The sequence below is a fragment of the Sturnus vulgaris genome, chromosome 13, assembly GCF_052056855.1.
Source record: "Sturnus vulgaris isolate bStuVul1 chromosome 13, bStuVul1.hap1, whole genome shotgun sequence".
NCBI lineage: Eukaryota > Metazoa > Chordata > Aves > Passeriformes > Sturnidae > Sturnus > Sturnus vulgaris.
The window spans coordinates 1,757,478-1,778,933 of record NC_142255.1 but is presented as its reverse complement, the minus strand read 5'-3'; the positions used below and the strand labels follow the sequence as shown (position 1 = coordinate 1,778,933).

At 44.6% G+C, this 21,456-nt stretch overlaps 1 protein-coding gene across 8 annotated transcripts in view; it reads right to left on the bottom strand.

Annotated features, from left to right (window-relative positions):
- NEO1 (neogenin 1) overlaps window positions 1-21,456 on the bottom strand; it is a 164,100-nt gene that overhangs the window by 45,913 nt on the left and 96,731 nt on the right. For all 8 annotated transcript variants that reach the window (XM_088172864.1, XM_088172860.1, XM_088172863.1 and 5 more), the window contains exons 6-7: window positions 14,906-15,060; window positions 14,019-14,139 (exon numbers count right to left, since the gene is read on the bottom strand). In XM_088172864.1, coding sequence (XP_088028990.1) covers window positions 14,019-14,139; window positions 14,906-15,060 — 276 coding nt within the window. The remainder of the gene's footprint in view (window positions 1-14,018; window positions 14,140-14,905; window positions 15,061-21,456) is intronic.

Sequence of the window (21,456 nt, the reverse complement as noted above, 5' to 3'; positions counted from 1 at the left end):
CACCAGCCAGGGGGCCCAGGAGATCTTTTCCAAACAACTCAGCCACACCTGAAAAGCACTCAGTGAAACACTCTGCTTGTTATGAAATCACTGGAAATACTTTCCACATTGTCCAGCCCCTCCGGTTCAGATTTCTCTCTTCCTTCCTTCCCCCTCTCCAGAGGTTATTGGCATATCCAGGCTCCCTCCTGTTTGGCAACAACACACCAGTGATACCATGTGATCCAACACAAAGGCTGGGGGGTGGGAACAGGGATGTTATCTGCTCCAGGCTTATCTGAACGACATTCCAACCCCTTGGGTACCCATCTGGCACTGCCACCACCTGCCTCTGAAGGGCTGTGGAAATGCAGGAATTCAGATCCAGAAGCACCTGAAGAACTGGTTAAGGTCACATTTAGGCTGTTGTGGCCATATCCAAGTGTTTGAAGTCCTCATTACAGGACCTACACGAGGAGAGTGCTGGGGATTTTGGAAGAAGAGGCACCAGAGAGTGATCCAGGTGTTCTGGAGCCCAGTGCCTGCATCCAATGGAGCTCTGGAGCAGCTCTCACCCCAAACACCCAACAGGGACCTGAGTGCATCTCCCAGCCCACAGACATGGAGATCCAAGACTCCCTGAGGTGCAGTCAGGGGCTGAGGAGCAGGAATGGGTGGGGAAGGACAACTGTGCCAATGAACCCATGGAGGGGGAGATGGATCCAGCATGAGAAGGATCTTCTCAATGAGAATCATTCATGGGGACAACAAGAAACACGGGCACCACTTAATACACAGAGCAGGAGAAGAGAAAGTTCTCCTTGGAAGGACTTCAGGGTAGATTTGAAACATGATTTCAGCAACAAAGATCTACTACAACTAAAAATAGCAAAAAACTATTTTGCCAACAAACCTTTTGGAAAAAAACCCTACCTAGGACATTCAGATCTCAACACTTCTAATAGTTTAACTGTATTCCCTAAGAAAAAAATACCTCAGAGGCACCAAATGTTTAATTTTGACTTCAAATATTCATATAAAACTGTGTACTCAATAAATAATATTTCTCCCATAAATATATTTAGCTGGTTCCAGAAAGGTAATAAAGACTTGCAAACTTTTACTTAATGCACTGGTCTCCTAAATTTGAACGTTGGTTCATGATGTCCTGATGGAAGGATTCAGCTCAGATCAGGATTAAGCAGCTGTGATGCTGCAAAGAGAGTCAAATCCCCCTGATTTCATCATGCTCATCCTAGTTAAAAACAACAGCAGCATTTGGCTGCAGTGCAAAAATAAGCAGGAAATAACAAAATTAGTAAGTTCACACTACATACCTCCCTTCAAAACTTTGCTTTCTTTATTTTTTGCCCGTGTTTTCACTTGTATCCAATTGTCCTTGTTCAAATGCTTAAAACATAAATTTCCAACAGAAGGGATCACTTTGTTATTGCCAGCTGTTCCCTGAGTGACACCACACTCAAACAAAGTCACATTACCTGGCCATAATAATTTCTCTCAGACAAACAGCCAAAGTGCTGAAGTTGGTCTCATCAGATCAGCTGTAATAATGGAATTAACTTCTTCCCTTGAAAAAACTCATTTAAAGAAATCTCTGGAACTCCCTCCACAAATTGATGCTTTTGTGCAAAGCTGGAATAGAGACTGAACACTTGTGAAAAGAAGAGGATGGCAAGTAATTTCTGCTTTACAGAAAGATCAGAAAAGTCCTGAATCTCCTGGATTTCCAAAGACAGCCACCATCACCCCTATTCCCCCGGTGGAACACACAGATCCTTGTCTGCTTAATATAAAACAGCCTCCAATTTAGGATTTTGTAGACTTAATTATTCTTCATGAGCTAATTGAAACTGCAGAACTTTGTGGACTCTAATCAATTTTGGAAATTTGGAAACATATGGAATTTGGAATTTGTGATTTTGGAAATGTGTCAGAAAGACAAACACGACAGCATTGGGACCAACACCTCAAGGGAGGCACAGCTGGACATGGAGCCACTGACCAGGGCATGCCTTTGGGAATTACACCTGCAGGAACCACAGCAAACACAGGAGCTGATCCACACAAGCACTTCCCTGGATCATCTCACTCAAGGGACAGGTCTGAGGACAATTCTTAGAATAAATTTTATTCTTCACACACTTAATAACCCAAATTCAATCCCTACCTCTGAGGAACAGACCCTGCCCCACCAATATCCCTCATTTTTCCTCATAAATTAAATGGAGATGCTTCCTTATTTATTCCTCTATGGTGACACATTTAGCCCAGAGCAGGAGAAATTTCTTATTTTTAATTTTTAATTGCCTTAGATTAATTTACATCACCACTGGGAGCAAGAGCTGTTATTTACTCTTCACTCAATTCACAGTGTTGCAAAAAAAACCCCAAAAATCCAGAACAAGCAAGTGTTTACCTGCCACTCAGTGATTCTGATTTTTAGCCATTTATTTGGTTCTGTTTTGCACTCTGAACAGACACTGCTGGATGCTCAATGAACTGGGATATATAAATATAGTGATAAGCACTTTCTGACTGGGAGCCTGTGTTTTAAAGGAAGTCATAAATCCCCTCCTGATAACAAGCCCTCCTCCCATCCCCATTTCACCATGAAATGCTTTGGTGTAGAGGAAACAATTTGATTTTTTCCTGTCTCATAAAACAAGCCTTAAAAAGGCGTGACAGCCCTGCTGACGCATTCCAGGGAAATGGAGCAGGAACCCCCCGGCTCCAACCACATCCCAGTGCTCCAGGGGAGGATGGAAAGGAAAAAAAACCCTGCAGGGATTTCAGTCACAAGACTCAGGTTATTAAAAAAAGGGAAATAAGCCATACACACCTCACCTGTCCCCAGGGAGTTCAAAACTGCTTTGAAACACATTTTGTCATTGGAAAGAAATTCAGACCATAACACATATTGCAAAATGATGGGTATAACCTTCAAATTCAATAGTGAATATTCAATTATTTTAAAAATTAAATATATTTTTAAAAAACTACTCATTACGAAAAAAAATCAAAAACCCAAAACAAAATCTACATATAAGTGTCCCCAAAGAACCCTGGCCAGGGTCTCCTCTTACTGTAAATATTCATCAGTTGAACTCCTCTGAAGGATTAAAAAAATCTCCTGAGAGCAGCAGAGCCTGCAAGAGTGTTCTGCAATCTGACTGTAATAATGGCAGCAGAGCTGTGACTTTATTCCCAAATAACTGAGCTCTGTTCAAGCACAGTCTGAGAGAGCAGTGACAAATTAAACCCCGTGTCCTGTGCTCAGGGCTCAGCTCTGCACAGCCCCTGGCACATCCAAAGAATTCAGGATGGCTCTGAAGTTGCCAATAACTCTCCTGTTGCCCTTGGGCACTTCCCTTCCCTTCCCACGTCTCCCCTGTGGAATCCACAGGGATGCTCAGCTGGCACTCCCGAGGGAAGAGGGTCAGCAGTGCTGGGAGCTCTGGGAATGCTGCAATAATCCCCAATAACCCTGCGGGCAGGCAGTGCAGGAGTTGCTGCTGAGCTGGCACAGCCCTGGCAGTGCCCAAGGCCAGGCTGGCTGGGGCCAGGAGCACCCTGGGACAGTGAAAGGTGTCCCTGACATGGCAGGGGTGCATGGGATGGACTTTAAGGTCCTTTCAGCCCAAATCACCCTGGGATTCCATGACCATGCTTCTACTATTTCAGGAGACAATTTCAAAGGAACAACACAATACCAGCCTGAACTGAAATAAAGGGACCCAGCAAGCACAAACCCTGCTGGCTGCTGGTCAAGGCTGCTGCCCACAATCACTGACAGCCCTGACCTTCATCTGCACTGTTTTCTGTCACTGCCATGCTCCTCCAAGTGCCTCTGGACAAACATCCCTGCCCCTGTCTGGGACACTGCAGGGGTACAAGGGCTGTAGTCCAGTGCTACCCTCCATGGCTGCTTTTCTCCAAAAAAAAACCCCTTGGAAGTGGGACATCTTTTCCTTCTGTTTGAGAGCTGCTGACACTTGGAACAACTCAGCAGCACCAACTCTGCCAAACTAGAGCTGCAGCAGATGAGGCTGAACAAGCTGCTTATTGTCAAAATTGTCCTTATTCCGCCAAGCTTTTAAAAAAACTTATACATGTATCTACCACACTCTATCTTCCTTCTATTAAGGTTTATATCTACACAATTAATAATTTTTAAGAGAGAGAATGTCCCCTCAAACTTCCCTTTCCTCTTTTAGTCTGTAACCACCTACAGAGCAGCACTATTAGACATGGTACTGGATATTTTATTAATTTTCACTGGATTCCTCTGCTAAAGGCCACATGTACATGCTCCTTGCTGCCCACCTCACACCCACTCATTTTTATAGAACCAGAGGAGTATCAAGATATTTGAGAATTTTACGAACTCTCAACGAGGACTTTTTTTCTTTCTATTTTTAAACCTGTAATGTTGACTTGTTTCCTCATATTTCTAATACCAACAGAAAAAGTGAGCCTCGTGTTTTTAAAACACAACTGTTTTTCCAAGCACAGAGGCTTGGGAATTTGGTGTGCACTTCCCAGCACACAAGAATTGAAGGTTATTCTCCAGAAGTATATGATGGAGTTCATAGCAAAAGATAAACCCCATTGAACTCCATTTAAATGTGGATCTGCTGTGGTCACTGACAACTTAAAAATGCCCAAAAAGCAAGTTTTCAAAGCAGTTTATAAATGTAAATTGGTACTGAAGAAAGGCCAGGGTGGAATGTCCATCCCCAGTCAGCTGTGACCTGGATCCAGGCATGACTTTCCTCCTCCTTTCTTTTCCTTCAACACCTCCAGTGCTGATGTGTCACCAGGAAAACCACACAGAATCTATCTGTCCTTTAAAGACTCTGGATCCACAATTATGAGTTTCTTTTTGGGAAGAAGAGAGATGATAGGAGAGGGGAAACAACCAGGAAATCAAGAAACTCCCACTCCAGGCTGTTCTATCCCAGTAAGAACAGTGACATTTTACAGCTGGATTCAATACTGAACACACATTATTAAAAACTGCATTTCTGTGTTAGGTTTATGGCATTTCCTTAGGGAATAAACCCCATGAGCCCATGGTAACTGTGCAGGTTATCCTGTCAATAGAGTACCAGGGTCTTCTCCCAGCCCCAGATATTCATCAGCATGAGTGCTCTTACCCACTCAGCCCAAGTGAAAACCAATCCTGTCCCTTCTCTCCAAATGGCATTCAGCCATCTCTGCTATTCCTGTATAATTTAGCAACTCTGAAATATAAGCAACCAATTAAGACCAGCCCCACGTGTTTGTTCCCCCCACTGGTGCGAGACTGACAAAATCTGATCTTTCCCTTTCCAACACGAGCCTGGGATCAATTACAAATTAAGGGTGTTTCTGTCAACCCCCCCAGGCCTGGATATGAGGAATAAAGGCAGAGGAAATGCCTTTGGAAGTCATGACGGATATCAAGCTACAGCTAATCCTGCCCTTCCACTCATCCAGGGATGGAAAAAGCAAAGCCACTACAAACAACAGCCCTCGTGATCCACTGCAGTGGCTGCTCTTGCCCCTGATTATTTGTATTTTCCCTCTAAGCAGGAGGCAGAGGAGCCATCAGCCATCACTCCCCAGCTGGAGCTGGGCTCGTGTCCGGAGCGGCACCACTTTGTTCCCAGGAAAAAGCACTCCTGACATGACATCACCCAGCCAGCTGCCAGCAACATGTAAAATATGAGCAGAAACATAACTGGAATGGGTGGATTTCAGTGCTGTTGAGGGAGGTGTATTTGGTGTTGATAATCAGCCTTTCTGGTGGCCAAGAGATTTTTATGTGACAGAGAAACTCTCTCAAGAATTCATGATCAGCCAGAAGAGATAAAATGGACTCAGAGCCTTCCATATGCATCCTACCCCACTGCACTTCTGCAGTGGGACAAAAAATATGGAATAATACAGGTGGAGCACAGCAAACTTGTATTAACATGTGTTGTGTGTTTCTCATAAAACCATGAAGCTTTTTGCTCCTACAGGTCCTTGCTCTGCCTCCACTGAACATTCCTTATGTACCACTCCTTTTCCAACATGACATGGAATTTCTTCAAGTACCTTGTAGCCATCAACTCCCCTGGTGAAAACCAAAATTCAAGGTGCCAGTGTTTCCAAGCACAGCTGCACAAGCAGCATCCCCAAAATCCTTTATTTGTGGGCCCAGGCTTAAGGCACGGCACCCAACCCCGTATGAATTCCACCAGGAGTTCCCACTTCTTTGCCAAGCCAACTGTAAATACAGTCATAAAACAAGAAATGAAAACTAATAAACACAATATAAATGCTGTTCTGCCTCCCTGCAATTCATGGCACGCTGGCAAACATTAATCTATTCCTAATTTAATCTAAATTAGAGCAATTTATTCAAAGCCTGTGCCAGCTTTAAACATGAATAGGCTACTGAGAACTGCTTAGCTCCCGTTTCATCAAGTTAAATGTTAAAGAAGTTCAGGATCTAGGGTGGTTTAATCAGTTCTGCTTCTCAATAAGACTATATATAAGCAGGGCCCATAAAGAGGGAATAAATAAAGATCATTTATTAAACAGGAATTGAGTCGAGAAATGGAACTGACTGAATTCAAACAGCTCCCAGGCCATTTTGAACAGACATGCAGCCATGAGAAGCACAAATGCTCCTTTCCCTGAGGAATAATAGCTAAGTAATGTAAATTAAAATCAAAATTAAACCCAAAAACCCCACTCTTCCAGCACTAAAGAGGAGCACACACTGCTGTGTTTACAGAAAATTAGCACTGGAGTGTACACAACCGGTACAAAACATTCTCTGAGTTTGGCTTTGGCTATGACTGTTTGAAGTCAGTTTGTGATTTCAGATGCTGTTTATGTTCCTGAAGCACAACTCTCCAAATGAGGCTCCCAAGCTGTTCCTGCACCATCCATCTGACGCTGGGGGGATGCTGGAGGGCCAGGATGGAGGCAGGGACTTCAGGAATGTTCATCTCCACGGAGCCCCAGCACTGCCAGCAGCTCCTAAACGTTCACCACGTGCAGCTTGGAATTGGACATTTGCTGCTGTTAAAGCTTTTTGGGGACAAACTTTAATCCTGGGAGTGGAAACCCTCAGGGATATGTGGATATCAAATAGACAAAAGCAGGGAGGAAGCTCCCCTGCTACTCCTGGCTCTGATGATGCTCATCCCACTGGATTTTCCATTCTCTGACTTTCAGATCTTCCCCTTCCACCAGATCAGAGATTCTTCTCCATGTCCCCAGGTTTCCAGTGCAGCACAGCCAGGTGCCCTCAGCACAGACCTGCTCTCCCAGAACCCTGGGCTGCTTTGTGCTGGAAGGGACTTTGAACATCCAGCTCCACCCCACGTCCATTGCCATCTCCCAGTGCCCCAAAATCCACAGCTCATTCCTTGGAGTACTTTTTCCTCTTGACAGAAAACGTGAATTTTTGTCTGCAAGGCTTTGCAGCCTCCCTGCTCAATTTTCATCTATTTCTTCCCTGGTGGACACTGAGACTCCTGAAAGCCACTCCTGGAAACCACATGGACCTCTTCCCATTTTCCTTCACTAAGACATGCAAAACTGGACAAAGCAGAAAGAATATGAGAACATTTCTGTCCGAGAGAAGAAACAGGAGACCCTGCAGAGGAACACCCAGAGTCCTCCTTTATTGTTCTTTCAATAAGAACAGTATATTTTTATCTTGCTCTGGCATTTGATTCACAACACCCTGCAGATTTTTCAAGTACTTCTGCAGTCTCCAAGAACTCCACAGAATTCCATGGACTGAGAATGCTTTCATTCACAATATGTAACTAAAAAATACTCTAAAGCATCACCTCTATGAGTGAGAGAGCCTGAGAAGGTACATTTGATATCTAGAAAATCATCCAAAATAGGTCCTGAGGTGACATGAGAGGAGTCTGCCTCAGGGCTTGAACCAGGCAAGGCCCTATTTATGGGATATTTTACACATGGCAAATAGACAAATGTGTGATTGAGTTTTTCAAAGCAGAGCACAGTTGGCCTGTTAGTGCCAACTTTTGCATTTCTTTCAGTAGGAGCCAAAAATTGTCAACAAGAACTTCTATTTGCCTCCTACAACAGCATAATGAAGCTTACAGCTATGAAAAACACAGAGTACTTCATCTATCCTGACTGAAGTAAGGCTTCTGACACTGCCTTTAAAATCCAGCTATAGCTGGGAATCTTTTCAGTCAGGTCAGGGGAGCTAAAATGGCATCTATGTGAGGAATATGAATCTCCAAGTCAGCCTGAAGTGACTTCAAACAGTCCAGTACCATCTGCAGTGCAGAAATGACAGGTTTTCAGCACAATCTTAAATGAAATGTGCTGGCTTTGGGTAATTTGGATCAGATTCCTGATGTTCTCCATCTATCTGTGGGTCAGAGAAGCCCCCAGCCCACCCAGCCCCTTTCAGTGCTCCAAGACTGCACACAGCCCATGGCCAACCCTGGCAGAGAGGTACCAACACAAAATGGAATTGCTTATGCAGCAATGGGCCTGGACAGAATTCAATTGCTTTAAAAAAGCACCAATTTAGGACAATAAATGATGTCTGTAAAATTCCCTCCAAATTAGGATCCACGGAATGCAACTCAGCAGAGGAACTGAGATGATGCAGTGGTGTCAGACTTTAATTCAACATCAGGCACTTTTGTTTTTCCAGAGGGGATCAGCAGGAAACACATCCCATGGAATTGTCAGATTTGGACATTCTGTGCAGAGCACCAACACCAAGAGGGTGCATCCCCATCCCTGCCTCACAGTGTGGCAGGACCATGGAACAGCTCTGGGTGTCTGGGAGCTCACCTGAACTCCCCCTTGAGCAGAGTCACCTCCAACCAGGCTGCTCAGGGCCTTTGGCCAGGTGTGCCTTGAGTATCTCCCAAGAGCAGAGATGTCCAGACCTCCCTGGGCAGCCTGTTGGGCTGCAGTTCCCTCCCTGTGAAACTGCTTTCTCTCATCAGAAATTCCTTTGGTTGCAGCTTTTCCCTGTCCCCATCCCTGCCTGAGCAGTAACAGAGTCCAGGATGAATCAAACTCAGCACATCCAGTACATCACATGGCTCTCCACACATCCCATCATCCAGTCTGGATTTCCCCACTTTAGCTCCAGGGATACCCTCAGACACAGCACCAAAGGCCTGGCTAAAGGCAAAGCAAACAAAATCCACTTCTGTCCTCTCAACCACAGGCCCAACCATTTCATCTCAGACAGGCACATGAACATAGTGTGCCTTTGGCAAACCACGCTGATTTCCCCAACATCATCCCTTTCATGTACCCACAGCATGGCCTGCAGGGGGATTTGCTCCATAACCTTCCCTGAAAAGGTTCCAGCTCCAGCTGAGCTTTGTCTTTCCTACATCTCTACACTTCCAGGCAATTTTCTGCCTTGGATTCCAGACTCCCTGGGCTTTCACTCTGTGTCAGAGCCCAGTTGGCAGCTCCTTCTTTATCCCTCCTGGTCTCCTGGACACACACATTCAACCCCTGCCCTGTGGGGCACACCATTCCTGTGCTTTGGTCCTTCAGGATCAAATGGTTTGTCTCTTGTCCATTAACACAGTGTCCTATGGAAACCTACCAAAACCAGCCCAAACAAGCCAAAGCCTCCTGTCTGGAAGCTGAAGGCTGGAATTGTCAGCTCCATTCGCCAGCCAGACACAGGCAATGAATTCCAGCCTAGTCTGGAAACCCCACATCCTGCCTGTCACACATGGAGCTGCCACCCCAGCACCCCTACATGAGTACCCTGGCTGTGTTAAAAGCTCCATCTCCCCCCTGCCCTGCAGGATCTAGTCTCCAGCAGACACACACATGTCCTTCCATCCTCTGATCCCTGTGCCAGTGCTCCTGGCTGGCTCATCACCCTCTCCAAAGTGATGAAACGTTGGAGTCAGCCCTAGAGGGTGTCCCAGTTCCCTGTTTCCCTGTCCCTCCTTCCTGAAGAACCTGCACCCATCCCTTGGAGCCATCCTCAGATGTCTCTGTGATCCCAAAGCCTCACAGCTCTACAACTACACACAGATTTCTAATTCCTCCTCCTTGCTACCCATGCTGGGAATAATTAATCACATGCAGGATACCCTTGCTTGGACAGGGACCTTTCTTCATGAAAAAAATGAGTTTAAAGAAACTGATAGTTCCACTACAAATAATCCTGGCATTGTTCCTACAGCACCATATCCAACTCATTCACTCCAAGATCTTACTCCTATACAATCCACAATACAGTGAAAAAAAACCCTATTTTGTGGTATAAAAGTACAAGAGCCCCACAAAACACCTCCCTTCAGCTGTGAAGGTGACACAGTGCATCTGAAAGGAAGGTTTGAAATTGTTCTCCCATAACATGGCATATTTGTTTACAGTCCAGGGCCGTGCTTTCCACAGCGTTCAGGCATCGCTCCTGTTTTTTCCCCAGTGCCTGAGTACTTGTCAATGCCTTTCACACAGGGTGACAGGGAACCATCTGCCTCCCTCCTCCTACTTGTTGCCACCTGTTCTTTTCCCAGTCCCCACATGGCAGCGTGAGCTGGGCCAGATTCCCTGGACAAGGCCAGGTTACAGCACCAAGAAAGCCCAAATGCCTCTGTTACCCCGAGGGTCTCACTCACCTCACACAAAAATGCTCTAACAGTGATGACAAGGAATGGCTCTGCTCTAATTTAGTGTATCTGCTCTGTAACTGGGACACTCAGGGGCTGAGCAATAAGGATTGGAAGTAAAGCAAGCTGGATTTGTGTAAAAAAGGGGAAGGAGAGATTTGAGGTTGCTGAGAAAAGCATTCCCATGATGGAGATTCTGGGATAGGCAGAAGTCCTTCATGGGGGCATCTGCAGGACATCAAAGCACTCATCTCTTTATAAAGGAGGCAAAGAGAGAAGCATTGAGACTGAGAAGTCCAAGTGCAGGGCAGTGAGGTCATTGAGGAATTTCCTTCTTTTAGGGAGTTCCCAAATTCTTCCTAAAAGGCAGAGCAGGCAGCAGAGCCACTCCAGTGAAATTCTGAAAGGCACTGAGTGTCCAGGGGCAGTATCTGAGAAACAGGGACACAGCTTCAAATCTCAACGTGGTTGGAAAGCACATGAGAGGCTTTTCAAGCCCCTTGCAGAATTCTGCACCTGGTGTTCAGTACAGGGATAAAGAGGATTTAACTCAGATCATTGACCCAAATCTTCCTCCCCCTTCTATTCTTCCAACCCTCTCAAATACAAACACTTGTCCTAAAAATCTCTGCTCTCAATACCATGATTCTTTCATATAGTCCTGAAAAAGCAAGGGTTGTGGATTCTGTATGGCAAATGCCTTTCCAGATGCAAACTCTTCTAAATTTATTAGCCGAAGTTTAGAATTACCAAAGTTTAGAGGAAAAGCCACTCAAGAAGCTTTTCAATTCTGTGCTTTAACATTCTCCACAAATAACTTTCCTATGTACTAAAAGCTACCCAGAAGTCACACCAAACACAACAAAGCCCAGCCTAAAACATTGTCTGATCAATGAGGATACCGAGCTCATTGCAGGAGATGAAGAATCACAGATGGACTTTACAGAGGTTTCTGTGTGGCTGTGCCCACACTGTGCAGAAGGTGAATCACCAAATTCCTGCTCTCTCCAAGTCAGAAATCTGTCCAAACACAGACAACATCCCTTTGTAGCATATATATGTTTTCCCCTCACTGCATTTCAAACTTACACTGCCTTCTAGGAGCACAAAACACAGATGTGGGACTTCATTTGGATGAGAGAACTCACATGGCTTCCCTGAGAAACTCCCCAGGGCTTCCACTTTCTCATTTGCATTTAGTTCATTCAAGATCAATTTGATAAGCAAAAAGGGCTAATGAGAAATGGTCTGTAAATAGCCAGATGTTTGCCAATTCCAGCAGGAAGGAGAAAACAGAACAGCACGGGAAGGGAAGCACTGCTAACTGGGAAGAACTTTGATGAACACTTCATTTTTCTCACAGAAGTTACTTTTCAAATTGGCAAAGTTGGCATTTCTCATCAGCAGCTACAAAATAATTAAAAAAATCCAAGTTTCCTGAATTAATGATTGAAATGTTCAGAATAGTTTTTGCTCAAATTAGGGATTTAAATTTTTATACCAAGCCAGCTGCCACTACTGCATGTGATACCTTCTCCCTCTTTCCCAGAACACTTTCCTTCTTCACTGGTCATGCATTGAGGGAAGGTATTTTAAACCAAATTTCCTCCACCTGTGAATTGCCAGCTTCCACATATCACACTCATTCCTCCTGGCACTCCTCATCACAGCCCCCCTGCACAGCACAGTCCCACGTCCCCTTAGATGTGTTCCATGGGGGTGTCCCACTGCTGGAGAACAGCATCTCAATGGCCCCAGAGCTGCAGGGACACAGCCTTGGGGTGTGTCTCTACACCCACACTGAGACTCCACCACTGCAGCCCAAATCCTCTGGCAGCATGCAAAAGAGAAAGGACATTATGAGGCAAAGCCCTTCAGAACGGCAGGACGAGGTGCCCGAGTGGAGCAGGAAGGAGAAACCACTGGACACACAGCAGCAGAGGGAAAGGAAGAGGAGTGAGACCACAGGAACTCCAATAAAGCAGTGAGAGCCATTTATAAACTACTGCTGGGAACTGGGTGCAGGCACAGGCTTGGGCAGGGCTTCCAAAGCCAAGGCCGTTCATTATTCAGTGTTTTCAAACGTGGAGAATATGGAATCATGCTTCTGCTGGAAGGGGCTGCAAACCACTCAGTTGATTAATGCACAGAGCAGAAATTAAATTACTTTTAATAATTTTTCTGGCAATCTGGTGACAGCAGGGTAGTGCTGGATGCAGACTCCTGTCACTGCTCCGAGGCTGGAATGCCACGGCTCCATGGCTTTAAAGCTCCTGACCTAAGGAGAGGGCACCCTGCATTCCCCAAATCATTCTGGGGGGTACCTGTGGCTCTTCAGCCAGCAGTGAATACACCCAGATCCAAAGAGGAATTCAGAGGAAGTAGCAATTGCACAGCTACTCTACAAAACAACGGGAAAATAAACGGGAAATCTCTCTTCATGGCTCATTCCTAAGTTTACTCTCTGCACACTGGACACCAAACCCAGGGGCAGCAGATTCACACCTGTTCAAGGTGTGAAGTTCCAGCAAACCTCCAGCCATGGCCAAGACCGTTTCTCCTAAATCCTCTCCATCCAAATAAGAAAGTAATTGGAATTTAAAACAATCTCTCTCCAAAAAGACAACACAAAGTCCCCCTTGGTACAGTTTCAGTATTTTCTTGTCTACCTTGTCTCCCCTTATCCTCTGTACTAGTGGTTTTCTTCCTTGGACTCTTAGAAATTATTTTTCAGAACTACATGACCTGAAAGAGCAAAACAAGCTGACGCCTTAGTGATGATATTTGCAGCACCTCTTTTTTGGGGTTTAAACATAACACCAGTTGTTCTGCTTTGCCACTCCAGCCATGTATTGCAGGACACTGTATAGGGAACACTGGCAGGAGTTTCACTAATTGGAGCACAGGGACAAATATTTACCCTAAACTGCAGCTGTAACCCACCAGATGTGCAGCTGCAGTTTGCAAGAATGACAAAATTCACTATTTTTTTACACTAATAGCAGAAAAAAGCTTCTGACACTGGAATGGCTTTGATATAAAATATGTGATTTGGGGTGTGCTCCATAAGTGCTTCTTTTCCAGGTTTGTGATTTTAGTGACTGCTTTCATTTTGGCTATTCTGCTATTGCTTGTAAACCTCAGCATGCAACATTTCTGATCATGCTTTATTACTGCACCAAATATTATCCAAAACACAGGATGGATCCTGTAGAATTCCTTCAATTCTCCTCATTAAGTTTACAGAAAACAACACTGGATCACTCACATGAATTTTAATAAATCACCCTGCTCTAGCTGAGTTACTGACAGAACCTATCATGTGGAAAGGTCCCTTGGAATGGTCCCTCTCCATTTTTTGCTCTCTGCTGTCACAGTTTATCTTACCAAGGTCAAGTATTATCAGCTGGGCTCCAGCCTGTGCATTTCCAACATCATTTTCTGCAATGCACTGATAGAATCCTTCATCAGACTTCACCAGCCCCAAAACTTGCAGGTTATGTTCTTTCTGAGGAGCAAAGGGAGAAACAACACTTAGAAATGGCTGCAATTGCCAAAACAATGGTGTCATCACAGCACATTACTGTGGCAGGAGAAACTTCTGACAGCAGCTGGGAAAAGAAAGTGTGTTTGGTGTTCCAAGATCTCACCTCCCTTGCACTGAATTCTCGTGTTCTAGGGCATCAAAAAGCAGCAGAAGCTCTCATTAATGGCTATCATTTTCTAGCATCACACAGCACTGGCAAACCTAATGTTTCCCCAGCTGTTCTGGTGGTACTCTGGGCCTTGACTGAACCTCACAGCCCCACAACCCAGGTACACCCAATTATACAGCCATGTATTTCTCAACTATGTCTCAATAATGCCTTTCACTGCATCTAAAATCTCCCTGTAGAAGCACCCCTGTGCCAAACTCACCATCCACAGCTCAGTTACATTTTTATTTCAGCTCCTGCTTGAAACTGGAATTTTTATGGAGCACAGACTGAAGCACACTCAGCCAGTGGTCATAGTGAGCTCATACTCTGACACTGCATTTTGCCACCTGTGTGCCTGACACTCCTGGAAAGTCCAAGCTATAAAGGCATCAGCTCTTACAATATAAACAATGTACCTTAAAAGGATACAAGAAACCATTTCACTTCCAGGCCCCAAACATCAACAGGACAAAAGCAGGACGCAGGTTCCATAGAAGAACTGAATTTTGAGGATTATGTGTAGAAGATCTGACAGCCAACAGCCTTAAAACCTGCCAGAGGGACAAATGCACTTACCACGATTTTGAAGTAGTCACTGGGGATCACCATGTCCCCGTTTTTGACCCATTTGACAGTGGGTGCTGGTTTCCCTGTCACCTCACACTCAAACACGATGTCCATGGACTCGTGGGCATAGATGTTCCCAGGGCGCTTCAGGAACATGGGGGGCACTGCAGGGTGAAAGGAAGAAAGACAAGAACACGATGTTACAAGCACAGAAAGAGCTGACACACAAACATGGACTGGGACTTGGGCATGGGATCTGCAGCTCAGGTTTGACAGACACCCACACAAACTGGGAGCTCTTCCAGAATCACATTTGGGCCAGGCTGGACAGGGCTTGGAGCAGCCTGGTGTCACTGCAGAGGGTTGGGACATGATCTCTAAGGTCCCTCCAAACCACATGAAGGAAGAAATGGAACTGAGGTGCATAAACTGCAAAGCTAAACCTCAGAGTTCAAGTCAATAGGAAAACAAAAGCTACAGTTACATCAAAAAGTACTTTTAAAAACGAATGGACACAAAATTGAGATGAAACTTTCCCAGGCACTGTGGCCTCGTGTTCCTGTGAAGGAATTGAGATTATCACAGAGTGCTGCATTGAGCCCCAGAGCTCCCTCTCTGACCTGTGGAAGCCAAGGAAATCAGATGTCCAGGAGCAGCCAGGTGCCTTTTACCACAGAATGACATTTCATGGATATACAGGAGGGGAGCTGTGCATTTATAACACAGCAGAGCAGAAGCTCTGAACATAAATTCTATGAAGAACAGAAGTCCCCCACTTAAAACATGCACCAAAGGTCTTGGCTGCCTTTTAAATATCCTTAAGTCCTCAGAGTGAGATTAATTCAATTAAATATATTTTAAAAATCACAAAAATGCTGAGATACAGATTTTCTGGGGACACCAGCCTCAAGTGACTGGTGCACAGACAGGTGACAGTTTCTCCCACAGGAGCCTCCAGCTGCATCCAGGGCCTCTGCACTCATCTGGCTCAGCAGCACCAAGCCCTGCAAGCACTCATTCCTTGAGTATCCTCTTTAGACAACACCCATCCATTTATTTGTGTTTACTGCACTCCCAGCACAGGGCAGTTCTCTTACTTGTGTTGGCAGCTCGGATTGTTGGAGTTCCAGGAAATCCCAGAGCAGCCTTTTGCCCTTTAATATTTAGCAAAGAAAGTCAATATGAAAGGGCCACGGGGTTTAGACAAACAATTTACACACTTGGCCTCTCAACAGGGTTTATTTGGTGCTGTGGATAAGGAATCCTAGGTCATGTTTTACTCCTTCCTCTGAAATTATCCCCAAGGTTTGTAGATGGATTTAATACTTTAAAAACAGCTGGAGGTGAGCAGCTCTCCCAACCCCCCTCATGTTTTGGATTATAAATGAATAAAGAGAGCATTAATAAATGGAAATACTTTAGAGTAAGAAGGTGGTTTAACTCTCAGGTAAGGGTGCAAACCTGCACAAAGCTGTACATTCACTGCTCAAATTCTCACACAGCAGCAAAAAGCTGGATGTGGCAGAGCCTGACTGCCTGTGAATTCAGACATCCCTTTCATACCAACTTCCCAAGAATTTCCCAGACACACCATAAATTCCCCCTTGAAAAGGTTCAGATATTTCTGTGCTAACTCTCTGATGGCTGCTACCACCACATACAACTCTGACATTTGAAAACTCTCTTCTAAATTTATTTGCCACCAAATTGCTGCAATTCATTCTCTATGAAAATTATTTTTATCCCTCCCTGGTATTTATCCTCAATGCTGTTATTTATTACAAGCTGTGCTACTGCTCCCTCCCTTCCCCTATCCCAACCTTATTTTGGGTGGTTCAACAAGTCGTGTTTGCTTTGCTCTGCTGTGACAATTCCTCACAACCCCCTGGATGTGCTCCAGCCTGAATCCATCTCCAGAGCCTGTGCAGTTTCAATCATTTACATGCAATTTCAGCCATGTCTCAGCAGTGCCTTGAAAAATGGCATAAATACCATGGCAGCACTGCAGCAAATCCCTCACCCAATCCATCACTCTGCCTCTGCCCTCCCCACATGCATCATCCCTGCCAGCCTGGGACAATCATTGCCTGCTCATCGTTAGCCCTTTTTAACTAATGACTCATTTTGTTCAGCCTGCCTGATCAATAGTTCATGTTCTCATTTCCCTTCCATCTCTGTCTCTGGCTGTATTCACATGCACTGATTGATTCCTGTACTGCTTGCACAGTTGAAAAAAGGGAATACAGGAATTGGAAAAGTTGTTTTTCCATGAATGTACAATGCTTCCATTTCCAAAACATTCATTACAGGTGAGTTTTAATTCCTTTGTCACATATTAATTTTGTCAGAAGAACATAAAGAGACACAAGCCAGTAACAGTCACCACCAAAACCATAAAAACTTATCTGAAAAACTCATAGTGGAATCCCAGCCTGGTTTGGGCTGGACAGTTCCTTGAAGATCATTTATCCCACCCCTGCCATGGGCAGGGACACCTTCCACTGTCCCAGGGTGCTCCAAGCCCCATCCAGCCTGGCCCTGGACACTGCCAGGGATCCAGGGGCAGCCACAGCTGCTCTGGGCACCCTGTGCCAGGGCCTGCCCACCCTCACAGGGAAGAGCTGAATGCCCAGACAGTGTCACAGCAAAGTTCTGACTCTGCCTTCCCCACCAACGTTTAACTCTTAATGAAGACATTTGGAAAGAACTCAAATATCTTTGGCAACTGATATTGCTCCAGTTTGGGACATCAGCCAAAAAGAGGCATTGATTTTGAATCAGAAGAGCCAGGATTTTTTTGACACAAAAATGGAAGTTGAAGTAGATAATATCCTACCTACTCTCAATTACTTTTGATTTAGGAGATTAAGAATTTCAAACACGCTATTTTTTCAAAGTGACTTTGCTTGTCTGGCTCATGGAGCAAATGCCAAGCTGCTCACAAAGGGATAATAACACGAGGAGTGCTCACTTTATCAATTACCTCCCAGTTAATGAATTAATAAATGCTTTTCAAACATACTCTTCTGGTTTAACTATGTCAGTGTTTAGCATTAACACAATGCAAGTACAGATGTTTGTGGTAGAGAAGTTCAATTGATAACCAGCAAGCAAACAAGTCAATTACCACAGAAAACCAGATCTGTAAGGGAAGATCGTGTGCTCTGTTGCCAAACACACAATTAAATTTCAAAGACGACTTGGCAGTTCACCCCCTCTTCGTGTCAGCACAGAACAACTCCTGAAAAGGAAAAATTCCTAAACAGAATTTCACACCACCCAGGGAGCCTTGCCACCCTTTTGGAGACTGAAGAAAATATTTTGATCACAACAGTGATCAAAAGATTGAGAAAAAAACCCAATCCAATCTACATTGGCAGTTGATTCAAACTTCTAAGCTACATCTCAATAAAGGCGAAATATTTGAAAAATAAGATGCTTTTTTAAGCCAATAGCTCTAAAAGGATGGGAAGAGCTGAGGAACTCCACCCATGCAGCAGGAATTGCACCCAAGGTGATGTGGAAACAGGAATGGCTGCTGGACATGGATCCCATTCCACATGTACAGATCAGAAGGAAATGGAAATGAATTCCAGTGGTCTGTAGCTCTACTGTACAGGAAGAGCAGGGCAATAGTCTCCTTTGGACACAGAGACATTCAGGTTGTAAAGATCATTTTAAAAGAATTACTCTCTTTCTAAAAAGCATGAATAAATCAGCTGTTGGTCCAAGCACAGCATCCAACAAACCCAAAACGAACAGGACTGACCAGTGCAAGTCACAGAATCCATGACCTCAAAGCCCACCCAGTGCCACCCCAGCCATGGGCAGGAACACCTTCCACCAGAGCACAGTGCTCCAATCTCCATCCAGCCAGGACTATTCCTGAAGGAGCACTGGAACTTCAGGAACAGCCTGAGGCAGCCAAAGGGCTGAATTTCCAAACCAGAAATGTCCAGGACAACACTGAAGCACCATTGCTGCTTCCTCAACCACCTCCATGTGCCCTCGACCCCCAGAAACTGGTTGTGTGTTTTCCAAGGTCAGCCAGTGAAATCCCAGCTCCTGCCACTCCTCCTCATCCCTCTCCTCCCACACTTTTGTCCTGACCAAGCAGACACGGAGTGTGTGTCCAGCCATCCCTTACAAAAGCATTTGTTCATTCCAGAACATTCCCCATAGCCCAAAGAGCACAAATACAAACTAAGCAGAGTGGCCACATTTTCACAGTGTATCTCAAATAATCCTGATTGCAGCATTCCTGGCCAGTTCCATTTATAACCCATTTCTGAGGGATGCTGGGGGCACAATCCCTAGCTTACATTTCAGTTACAAATCTGGATTACCAGCAGTATTTTAAATGGACATTTTACCATAAAGCCCATTTCATATCAGCCTGAAATGGTTCCACAGGGATTTTATTTCCTCCTCCAGGGATAACAACCTATTCCATTAGGATATGCTCCAAATCCTATTAGAATCATTATAAATTTAAATGCAATTTCCACAACTGCAATGTTGTTTCTAAGAAGGATCAAAATTCAACATGACCATCACCCAGTTAATCCATCCCCTCCTGTCCCTCCTCAAAAATACAGAAAAAATGCTTGAATTGATGTTTGACAGCAGAATTTTATGATTGTTATCTTTTAATTCCATGAATTAGTTGTACAAATTAGTTGGTTTTCTTCAAATGTATCCCAAAAAAAAAAGAATTTACATTTTAAATGAAAATGGGGAGACATAACATTCTTCTTTAAAAAACAGCAGAAGTATGTGGATAATACTTAGTAAAAAAAAAGATATTTAAACTCCAAAACTATGTTGTAGGCAAGACAAATTCTTCCAACCCCTGAGCACGGTTGTGATGTCCTTAAAACACACTTAATATGCAGCTACAAAATGTGTGAAGCAAACACAAGCTGACAAAAAAGGGTTGTCTAGAGAAATGCAGAAAAGTGCCAAATTAATGTAGAAAAACCAGCATACCAAGAAGCAAAAAGGTTGCAAAAATGTAAACTACTACAGCAAATTATTTTGCAGCAAAAGCAGAGTTGCAGTTCATGAACAGTTTTGGTGGCAGTGACATTCTCTAATGCAGTCAATGGTTATGTTCTCTATCTATTTTAGAAAATTAAAGCCAATGTCCCTAGGGAGAAGTGGTGCCTGTGGCATCCCGACTGGTGGGAATCTTTCCCACTTCTTCAACAGCCAAAGCAGAGAGAGGGGCCTGCTCTGCCTTCTCCAGTGACCTCATTAACATCTGCTCAGCAGCTGGAACTGCCCCAAATGACCATTTGATGGCCCATCAATTGTTTTTTTGCTCCTTTGGACTGTTCAGAGCTTTACAGTTTCCTTGGCAAATGCCAAACCCCAGCTCCATGGAGAGCTGATTCCAGTGGTGGCAGAAGGGCAGGGCTGAATAAATCAACTATTTTACATTTACAGTGAAAAGCTTTCATTCAGAAATTGCTAAATATGATCCAACTTCAGAGACCAGCCCTGAAATAAACATTCCAGAGGCAGAAACTAAAACCCAATATTCAATGCTAGGACAACAAGCAAGAAACCAGGTAAGCATGAACAGTACAGAACAAATTTATATTGATCAATTAGAGAGAGTAAAAAACTTATGTGTAATTCAACATATGCAGGGGGTTTTAGGGAGAAATAACATATTGAAGATTTATGGAATAGGAAGTAATAGCACTAAAGTTCACAGAAAAAGGTCTGAGAAACAAGGATTTTCTCACAAACTGGACACGAGTCCCAGTATCATACTGGGATGGAAGAACTGCCCATGTGGAGTCTGGCAGCAGCTCCCCCCCCCGAATGTGATACTGGAGCCCCACATTTGAAGGAAAACATGAACTCTGATTTACAAGAGAGCAATGAAAACGATCAATGACTCAGAAAATTGGCTCCAAAATGAAAATGGAAGAGCTGGAATTGGTTATTTGAGCAAAGGCAGGATTTTGCAGCCGTGGAACTGGACACCTCAAACAGGAGCTTAACAAAGAAATGCTCAGTGCTGCAGAAAGGAAATGAGTGCATATACATATCTAGATCTATATTTATGTATCATTCCTGTGCAGTGCAGGAGGAATGACACAGGACTAACATCTCCATCCCAGGATCATACTCCAAACAATTAACTGCTCGCTCTTGCATGTTGGGATGGAAATGGGATTCCTTCCCAGCACGAGCTGTGGTAAAATCAAACAGTCCTTGGGCACAGGCAGGAAGGAGCTGTCCTTGGGCAGCAGCCCCATCTCCAGCAAGGCTCCTGTGACAGCTGTGGGCTCCAGCCTGGCCCAGGTACTGCAGGCAGGCAGAGCTCACAGACACAGATCCACAGATGAGACTGCCTGGGAACTTCTCTGGGTGCACTCACACACAGAGAGCTCTCACAGCATCCTGTACATGGACAGGATTTTTCTTTCTGGGTTGTTCACGTTGGCCAGAAACCTCTGGCAAGGCTGGCCCAGCATCCCCCACTCCCCTTAACCTGTGAGCACGAATCCAGAGTGAACAATGTTCCTCCTCACTGCCCTGCTCAG